At 43.0% G+C, this 10,671-nt stretch overlaps 1 protein-coding gene across 2 annotated transcripts in view; it reads right to left on the minus strand.

Annotated features, from left to right (window-relative positions):
- mmrn2a (multimerin 2a) overlaps nt 1-9,341 on the minus strand; it is a 14,247-nt gene extending 4,906 nt beyond the window's left edge. The window contains exons 1-4 of one of the 2 annotated variants that reach the window (XM_024296963.2): nt 9,140-9,341; nt 5,548-5,649; nt 4,300-4,406; nt 3,059-3,121 (exon numbers count right to left, since the gene is read on the minus strand). In XM_024296963.2, coding sequence (XP_024152731.2) covers nt 3,059-3,121; nt 4,300-4,406; nt 5,548-5,649; nt 9,140-9,324 — 457 coding nt within the window. In that variant the 5' untranslated portion in view covers nt 9,325-9,341. Of the gene's footprint in view, nt 1-3,058; nt 3,122-4,299; nt 4,407-5,547; nt 5,650-5,745; nt 6,225-9,139 lie in introns of those variants that run through there. The other variant, XM_036215601.1, reaches the window with a different exon arrangement.
- Nucleotides 9,342-10,671: the final 1,330 nt, after the last annotated feature.

The raw sequence follows: 10,671 nt of genomic DNA on the forward strand, positions 1-10,671 counted from the left end.
ACAAGCATGCGGAAAAAAAACGTTATTTCAACCGGAGAGCAGCGGCAACAGTCATGCCAGCGTCCACTCAAACCGGAAGTTTACGGGCCCACAATAAGCAACAATAAGCTCTGAAAATGTTTGGAATATTTGACATTTTTATAGTATATACAATGTAAATTGTGCCTGTAGACAATATAGGTAAAACATTCATGTTTTCATCCTTTAAAAATGTCATATTTACAGTTTATGTAGCTCCTAGTATGTGTAATGTTATCCCAAATTCAGATGTCTTTACTGTGTATTAATTAAAAAGATTCATGTTTTCCGTAGCATTAGTTCCATATGAAGTCTAACTTTTGTAACATATATGTAACACACTAGTTTACATCTGTAAAACATGCAGCACAAGAACATTTTTAGAAGATCTACGATGGCTGAAGAAGATGTCACTTTTCAAGGATTAGTTGCATGTAAACAGCCTGAAGCTAAATGTAACATCTGTGTCAAACCCATCGACTGTACATTCACTGGACATGTCAACCCCTCCCCCCTCGGGTCCCAAACAGGAAGTGCCCGCTGGTTCCAAGAAGGTCAAAATCCCATAGACTTCTATAGAAAAATGGACAGTTATTTCTCAGCCATTTTATTTGTCAGAATAACCATTCTTGTTTGGATGCATTCTTCTTAGCATCGTATTTCTAAACCCCATTTTTTAAAAGATATTACTCGTTTATTGCAAGTTATTCAAGTTATAAACAGACCAATCAGATGCCTCAGTAAAAACCCACTGGCTCCACCTCCAAGCCGCTTTCAGTGGAAGGGGTGTGGCCTTCAAACAAGCTCACTCCTGATTGGTGACAGTAGTTCCTCTAAAAACGTGACTCAGACTCGGACACTGTGGTCTGGTTTCAAAATGGCGGCAGACGATCAGGAAGCCGTGGTGACGGATTCGGCCTGATTTCACGAAGGCTGGAGGTAAGACACTTTCTGTAGGCGACGTAAACATCTCACACTTTGTCTAGTAAAATATGTCTATGGTTACATCTATGCTATCTAAGACTATTGTGACACCAGTGATGTCTGTTGGGTCGATAATTCTGTAACACTTGTAGCGTCTTTGACACCAGTGGAGTCTTCTCAAACCACCGGTGTAACTGTTCAGGATCTGACTGAAATCCGCGGTCCTTCCTGAACTTCTTTACTGTAGAAGAATGAAGAATGAATCCGTCTCTTATCCACCTTTTGTTTGTGTTATGGCGAGAGATTAGCCACCCAAAGAAGGATCTGGTTCAGAAATAGACCCCCACCTCCCTTACACACACAATCAAATGCTTATTTGTTCATTCACCCACTAGAGGCCAAAAGTCCTGTTTCAGTGTTCCAGAAATATCCCATGTTTTTGTTTTCTGCAGGTTATAAATACTGCTGTGGGAGTGACGGCATGTCGGAGCCAAACAGACGGTGGAAAGGAAGTGAGAAAAATCACCGCAGGGGCTGAACATTATGAGTTGACCCCATAACACAACAGACACAGGAGTCTGTCTTTTTAATGACCAGATTTATTCCCTTGTATCATCTCAATCATGCTAATAGTTTAGGATCAAACGGTTGTTTACGTTTACTTTAACCTGCAGATCAACCTGCCAAAGCCTGAAATCCTTTGACAGCTCTATCCTGATCTATGAAAGACTTTGAGTCATTGAATTTCATTTGGGTGTTCATTTAGTTTTCAAACAGTTGGTCTCTACCAAACCCGAGACCCTGATTGGTCAAAACTGGTTTAACTTGTAAAGCCTGTTTATTGATCATGGGTTTTGTTCATAGAACCTAAAAACTGTTAAAGAAATTTTCATGAATGTGAGAGTTTAAGCCTGAAACGTGTTTTTGCACATTTATGTAGATTTTCATGGGAAGTTGCTCCTCAAACGTTTGCTGGGCGGAATTTCCTATTCAAGAGCATCTTCTGTCAAAGTGTCTTCAAGACACTGAAACATTTTGTTCAGTTATCTTGTTCGCTCCTTAAACTGCAGTTTCTTGGCGGCAAGAAGGCGGGAAAACACGATATAAGTAGAGCTGACCTTTCCTGGGTAAATCCCTCCGCCGCCGGTGGGGACGGGCGGACACACCCTCATATGAGAGAATGAGTCACGGTATGTTTACAGGATGTGGGGGGGGGCAGAAATAGGGCTCTGTGGGAACGACCCCCCCACCCCCCTCAAGGTGGAGGACGAGCTGGACCTTAAACTTCCACGCTTTGTTACATGAGCAGTGAGTCAGATCTGCCCCCCCCATATTGAAATGGAGACAGCGAGCGACTTCATCACAGGTAGGTACCTACACCAATCAGATCTTAACCTGGAGAAGAAAAAGTGTTTAAACAATCTGCAGATCTGTGACTAATAAACCCAGTGGATTATCAAATCTCAATTTCTCATTTCTCCAATTTCTCAAATCATAATCTCTAATTTCTCTATTTTATCGGATTATTAAATCTTTATCTCTCAGATGATTAAATCTCAATCTCTCTTGATCTCTTAGATTATTACATTTCCATCTCTCATTTATCAAATCTCTTGGATAATCAAACCACAATCTCTCATTTCTCTAATTTATCAGATTATTAAATATCAAAATTTAAGATAATCAAATCTCAATCTCAGAATGTTCCAATTTCTTGGATAATCAAATCTCTATCAAATCACTACTATTATTTACATAATGAACCCGGATGAGCGATCCGGTTTACCTGCAGCCCAAACATCCTGTTAACTCAAGTCAAACTATCAGACATGCAGATTTTCCTCACGAACTTTGATTTAGTCTGGATGAGGAGGGAAACTCTAAGACGTCTAGTTGACAAAGCTCTGGGATAATTCCTCATAACATCAATCTAATCTGAACCTCTATGATACAGGGATTACGGATTAGACACGCCTCAGTGTCTGACTCCACCCCCTAGCACTGCTGCCCTGTCTCTCTGGTTTCTAGATCAAATCAGATATTTGACTGATATGTCAGTCACCAGCTGGTTCTGAGGTTCTGCTCGCACTGATTTGAGTATTTTATTAGTGTTTACCTGCAGAGTGGAAGTTGGTTCTTCGTTGTTCAGATAATCCAGAGTCCAAACGAGCGTCTTCATCTGCCAGAACAATAAAACCCGTTAAGAGAAGATGAACTTTCCTTTAACCCTGTGAGTGACGGAGTCTAGCCTGTATGCTGGTCCTAAGAACACAAAGTCACTGTGACGTGAGATCAAAGCCACTGTTGGTGCTGTTATTGTGAAAACGACATTTTACCCACAAGTCTTTGAATGTGTCTCTAGGGGCGGATGATGCTGGGAAACCAGGTAATTACAGGGCAAAAATATTGATAAGAATCATTTATCCTGGAAATGTTTGATTTCCAAGAACATTTTTGTTTAATCAAGTGTCTAAAAAACACAAAATAGACTTTTGTTAACTAAAAATGCGTAACTACTGTAATTACAACAATCTGAGCTGAACATATAACATCAAATAGAGAACATGTGTGTTCTCAATGGCATCATACAATAATAAGAAAACAGTATTTAGTGCAACATTTAAAAAAGGAAAATGTAGCAAAAATGTAAAATTTTTGTAAATATAACAACAGCACAAACATGCATTTAAAATGAATAAAAACGGAAATAAAATATCAAAGTCATTAGTGAAAAAAGTAAACAAAAACAACACTGATGAATATACAAATATTAACAACAACACAACAGAAATTCTCACAATTGGAGCAAATATATGACTCTTTAATGGCTGATCTCCGACACAGATTGGGTCATTTTAACTCAAACTGAGCAGTTTTTTTAATCTGTCAACACTGTAGACAGACAGATGCTCCACTTTCATGAAATGAGTCAGTAAATTCAAGCTCTTTACTGCACGTATTGAAGAAAAACAGAAGTATCCATCTCAGTACGCTGGTATCAATACTTTATCGTAGTGTTGATGCTATTGATACTCAGATCGATAACCCCACCGCTATTAGTAATAAAGCTGATGCTCGTTGAACGAATAACCTCCAATGTTTAACCACAGAAATCTGATGGGAAAAATGAAGCCTCAAGTAGGGCTGAAGCTCCACCCACCTCAACCACATGCCAAAAAGGCTGATTGAGTTTAGTTGAGAAATCAGAAGGAGCTGAAACACAAATCAACCCTCAAAACGGCAGAGGGGGCACAGACCCAGCAGGTGACCCAGCAGGTGACCCAGCAGGTGACCCAGCAGGTGACCCAGCAGGTGACCCAGCAGGTGACCCAGCAGGTGACCCAGCAGGTGACTCACCTGAGACGCTGCAGTTCTCGCCCTTGAATCCTGGACAGCAGTGCCACCTCAGAGGGCTGACTGTCCTCCGCCTCTGCCTGTGGATCTGCCGCTTCCCCAGCCTGTCCCTACAAACAAACAAACAAACGTGTAAACACCAGCGCCCGCCTGCAGTAGCTCTCTCATCTAACTTTCTATTTTCAGGTATTGCGTCACTCCTTTTTTTATTTTAGTTAACCATCAGATCTCCTTTTTCTCCAGAGTTCTGCGCTCATCTGACCCGAGCTTCACCTGGAAACGAGGCGGTCCGAGCCGTCAGCTGACGTGTTTGTTCAGGTGCAGGTCGACCTGAATGTGGATCTGCTGTCAGAACCAATCTGCATCAGGCCACCCTTCACCCGGACACGACCCCGACCTCCGTGATCAGCTGATGGTTTCTGGTCTCAGAGGGGAGGAGCTTTGGGTTTCTCTGGACTCTCATGAAACCTTCACCTCTACCTTCAATGACCTGCAGAACCTGAACGTTCCCAGAGGTCCACTTTACTCGTCATGAACATCACAAGCTTTGTCTTTTCCTAATTTTTTCCACTTAAACTTTATTTAAACAATCAGGACTGACAAGTATGTTAGAAGGTTCTAGAAACAGATGTGAGGAGAGGAACCAGCTCCACACTAAAACTCTACCGTCCTTCTGTTTACATTTACTGGTATGGAATGATGGGATGGCAATTCTCTGAAATGTTTGGACCCCCCCTCAGTGATCTAAGCAGGAAAACTCGCCCAGGAAAACCCAACAGTGTCCGCACAACATTTTAACATCTGACCGTCAGAAGGAAATCAGTGGCATTAGAAACAAAAATCATTCTTTATTTTCATCAGAAACTTTCTTTTACTTCCTAAATGTTCATGCTGAGATCTCTCCCATCCAATCAGGCCGTTTATTTGGCTCCGCCTCAGCAAGAAGCTCCGCCTCCAGGAATATCCCGTTGAAATAAAACAGTGATAAATGATTAATGAAGTCAAACTGCAACTAAACTACAAATCCCTTGTTGAATGATTGTTAACTTAATTAAATGATGAATGTTTATTATATAAACTTGTCTGTAGGGACAACTGGAGAAAAGTTTGATTTTCTGCTTCCATTTTTGTATCTATTGATGAAGTTTTTTGGCTAATGCAGAATCTAAAGGTCAGAGAGGTCACAGGGGTCACAGGGGTCACAGGGGTCACGGTGCAGGCTGGACATTCCCACAGAGAGCAGGTACTCACATGAGCTGCTGACAGCCGTGAGATGAACACGGAGGCCTGACGATGCATTTCTCTGTTCCACAGAGCTCCAGCGCTCGCTCGCCGACAAACGCACACCAGTTCCTGCAGACGCACACAGAATATCTTTCAAAAGTTATTGTGAGGTTACACAGGATGGACAGCGCTGGTCAGGACTGTGAACCATCCCTCTGAACACACCTGCTCGTCTCGACTCTCAAAGGAAACTTTTATGTCAGTCTTGCTTCAAAAAAGCAGATTGATGAAGGTTTCTTCTGTGGGAAAATCCTGAACTGACCTGCTGAACCTGAAGCTTCTCAGGAGGTCCACTTTAACGTCAGCAGCTTCGTCTTTTCCTGGTTCACATTTCCCTGACCTCTCTATAAAACTCTAGATGATTTAGGGAAGACTGAGAAGTTTGTAGGAATCCAGAAACAGACGTAGAGAATGGAAACAGACTCTGGGTGTGAAACCACAGCAGATTCCCTCATTCATGCTACTGTTTATAGTTTGTCTTTCTTATTAAAATCTGTGTTTTTACAAAGCGATCCATTAACAAACCGGTTCAGAACTCCGAGGAGAGCTCACATCCCAGCAGATCTGAAGCCTTTGCACTGGTGGATTAATTAGTTGTTAAATCTCTTGATGATCTCATTCCTTCATATCTTTTGTTCAAATGTGTATTTTTTAATTGGTTTATGATCTTCATGTTGTGTGTGTTACTATCTTATTGGACTTTGGTGTGTAAAAATATTGTGTTGTGAATGTTTACATAAAAACTTTATTTAAAAAAGCAGATTGATTAACAGAAGCTGAAAATCACAGCAGATTTATGAGAAACTTTTCATTTGAGAGAGAAATAAACATCTTCATTATTTCAAACTGCTGTTTTTTTCAGCTCTTCCAGGAACATTCTGGACTTTTATTGAAGCCGCCATGTCCTCAGTGAAATGTTGGCTGTGAGTTTTCTCATTTAGAGACATTTAGGGACCTTCAGGTTCAGCCGCTTGTGTTGTGTTCACTGCGCCGTGTGTAGTTTGTGTGTCGCTGCTGCTGGTGTTCGTTTATCAGAGCGTTTCCTGTCGGTTTGGTTTGTTGATCTTTAGCCATAATTACACAACCACCCCCCCAGCGAGTGGATTCACATTCTTGTGAGTTATTTGGAGTTAAGAGTCCTCAGATGTTCTGCTGAGTGAAGACGGTTCTGAGTGCTGTTTGGTTCTGAAAGGAGACGGATTAAAGAAAGTTGTTTCCTGAGATCAAAACAGCTTCAGGACCTCCACAATTATAGATGAGATGCAGAGCAGCTGAACTCCTAAATCAGACTCACATTCATCAACAGATTGTCTCAAATCGACGTCTTTGTGTTTATCTTTTTAGATTAAAGTTCATGAAACAAGAACCAGATGAAACCAGGAGAAACTTCAGGAAAAAGTAAGAAGTTCCATCGATGAAGCAATGAAGACAGAGGAAAAGATGACTGGAAGTGTTTCCTGTTTCATCATTTCCTGCTCGCTCAGCACTGCCCTCCTTCACAGGAAGTTACGTCCACTTCCAGAAATTTCCTGCAGTCTTTCCTGAGGTCACAGCAGCAACTCCTGTAATGAACTTCACCGACATGTTTAAGGTTTGGCTCTCGGAAATACCATCAAATAAAACCCGATGAAGAGAAAAATCACCTTTATAGATCTATGAAAGCTTCAGATAAATTCAGAAAAATGATCAATAAAGTGTTCTGATTCGTCCCAGTAGATCTGCTTCCTTCTGTCAGAACTGAAATCTGCAGATGAAAAGTCCTGGATCTTCTGTCAGGCACGTCTGTTTGGAAAAGACTCAGTTTGGTGAACTTCTGTCATGTTGCTGATCTGCTGACTTTGTATGTCTGAGGTTTGGAGGTTGGTGGAATCATCACCATCATCATCAGCAGCAGCCTTCAGCTTCAGTGATCCTGTCAGACGAAGCTGTGGGCATAACAATCCCATCATCTCAGCTGTCAATCAACATCAAAGACGCTCAGCCTGAATTTGGGAATGAACTCAAAGACTGAATCAGAGATCAGGAACTTCCTCAGTATTTGATTCTTTTCTCTATGAAGTCATATTTGTATCACAATTTCCAAACTATCTTTTTTCTCTCCTTGAACCTGCAGGTGATGAAGGCGTGTTTGAGGATCTCCTCCTCTTCCTCTCAGACTTCACTTTGTTTCTGTTGGATGGAAGCTCAGATTTACCCAAGAATCCTTTCTGGGATTAATGGGTGGAACTTCCTACAGCGGTCACTAACCTAAATTTCCCAGAATGCACTTGGGAGTTCCTGTTTGGGTTGGATGTAGTTTGAGGTTTAAGGAGATCGATGCTCCTTTGTCTCCATTTGCTTCCACTGATGTTTTTTTTCATCGCCTTAAATTCATTTCCATTTTTTTAATCTTTTTTTGTGAATTTAAATCAAATCTGAGGAATGAGCATGCTTTCAAAATCATTCCTTCTCCTGTGATCACCTTCCTGCTTGTTCTTTTAATTTATTATTTTTTATTTATTTATTTTTTCTTTACCACAAACCCATTTTATCCTCATTCAAATCCAATGAGGAGGTCTTAATCGTGCTGTGGCTGATCCTTCTCGCCTCCCTTAATTTATCCGTCCTGGGGGGCATAGAGGCTAAATGCAGACACGTCCTTCCTCTGCAGCACTGCTCACGTGCTTCAGTTTAGACCTTCTGGATCCTGAAATGTTTCCTTCTCTGAGGCGCGCAGCATCTTCCCATCGTCAATGTTTACAGCAAGATCTCCGTTCCTCCTGGTGGAGACACACACCAGAGAACCCCCCCCACCTCCAACATCTGCTCGTTATTGACCAAAACCAGTTCTGACCAGAACGGGAAAAACGGTGAGATGTGAAAGTTTCTGTCATGGAGTTCAAATAAAACCAAATCCTGCTGCTCTGCTGTCAGAGATGATCCACCTGCATAAGAACCTAAGATCAGCCCCGCCTTTGGACCCGCCCCCACACCTGAGGCTCTCTGATAACCTGGATGAATTTATCTCTGGGTCCTCGTCCTCCGGAGCGTCAGCGGGACAGCTGGAGGAACTCATCACTCTTGCTTCATCAGGCCTGAACCCCCCAGAGGGAACACCCACGCGTGAGAAGTTCAGAGGACAAGAAAGAAAAACTCTTTTCCTTTAGGAGTTTGATCAGAAAACTCAGTCTGGAAAAGATCAGAAGCCTCACCTGTTCGGACAGGTAACCCCCCCCCCCCCTACTGAGAGAAGACCACTTCATAGATACAGCTCTGAACAGAAACTTGATCTGTAAGCGATCAGCTGATCTGATCCAAAACTGGAGGACAGAAGAATCAGCTTCAGCTTTCAGACACATGTTCCTCATTTCAGTGAATCAGAAGAAGCTGTTTCTGATCCCAACTGGTTTGTGTGTCTGTGATGTCTGTCACAACAACAACAGCAGAAGAAGAACACAACACAACAACAACAACAAGAGAAGAAGAAGAACAGAACCACAAAAACAAGAAACAGAAGATTCCCATAGAAACAATTCTATAGATTGATTGATTGGTCAATTGATCAGACAGTAAGACTCACCCTCTCCTGATCACATGATTCCCCTTCTCCTCCACCGAGTGGATGTCCCTCCGATGTGTGCTGGGGGGCACTTGGCCACCAACCTCCCCCCCTTCCAGCTGCTCCTCCTCCCCCTCCACCTGGGGGTCCCGCGCCCTCACTTCACATCGAGCGCTCACCAGTAAGGCCAGCAGCAGCAGCAGCATCTCCCCCTCTGCAGCCATGTCTGCTTTGACTGGAAACCCCCCCTCAACCCCTGCAGCTTTTGAGGAGGAGGAGGAGCAAGCTCCGCCCCCGTCCACTCAACGGGATGGTCGGTGCAGGGTCTGTGCTTCAGTTTGTGTTACTTTTCTGTGTCTTGGTTGACATTTGCATGAACACGGCGCCAACATTTAACCACCAGCACCAATGTGGGTTTATGCGCCTTGCCCAAACACATGAAAGGGCAGGAATCAAACCTGCAATACTCCAATCAGAGGACTACCACTGCACCACAGCCGCTTGCTTTGTTAAATTCAAATCCAGATCAGTTTTCCAAAACCATCAGAAACGTGACCATTTCTGCTGTCTTTTTTATGGCTGATAAGATTTGAATTCTCCACAAACATCAGTGGACAGAAGCTTCATGTTCTACCGTACCGACTTCTCACCTCACAGGGAGAAGACCCGGTTCAAATCCCTGGACCTTTCTCCAGCCGGAGCAGGACCTGCAAACAGCTCTGACCTATTTCAGTGGCTCACAAGATTTGGTAACGACCCACGAGATTTGAGTTGTGGCCCTCGAGATTTGAAATGTCAACCCACGAGATTTGAGTTGTGGCCCTCGAGATTTGAGTCTCAACCCACGAGATTTGAATCTCAACCCACGAGATTTGAGTCTCAACCCACGAGATTTGAGTCTCAACCCACGAGATTTGAGTTCAGACCCATGAAATTTGGGTCTCAACCCACAAGAATTAAGTCGCGACCAACGAGATTTGGTCGTGACCCACGAGATTGGGGTCTCGACCTGCAAGATTTGAGTCACAGACTATGAGATTTGAGTCTTGACCCACAAGATTTAAGTTGTGGCCCACGAAATTAGAGTCTCAACCCACAAGATGTGGTAGCGGCTCATGAGATTTGAGAACAAATCAACGGGATTTGAGTCGGAACCCATGAGATCTGGATCTCGACCCACGACATTTGAGACTTGACCCACGAGATTTGGTCAGAGCTGTTTGCAGTGCCTGCCGTCTCACCATTTCGGTGGAGTTTGCATGTTCTCCTTGTGGGTTTTCTCTGGCCATTCCTGGTCCCTCCCACCTTCCCCGCCCTCGCCCAACAGTAGCCAGGATAGGCTCCAGCAACCCAGCGACCCTATAAAGCATACAGTCGATTAAGAAGATGGATGGAATTTTAAACGTGAAAAAAGACCAGTTCTAGATATCTGATGATGAGTCTGTTTCTGGGGGTCATTCTCAAACTTTACAAGTGTGAAAGATCAGTCTTCATTTTGTCTGAGAACGCCACCTACTGGTAACAGGAAGTTAGTCTCTGAAATAGAAACACTC

Source organism: Oryzias melastigma, linkage group LG15, assembly GCF_002922805.2.
Source record: "Oryzias melastigma strain HK-1 linkage group LG15, ASM292280v2, whole genome shotgun sequence".
In the NCBI taxonomy this organism is placed as follows: Eukaryota; Metazoa; Chordata; class Actinopteri; order Beloniformes; family Adrianichthyidae; genus Oryzias; species Oryzias melastigma.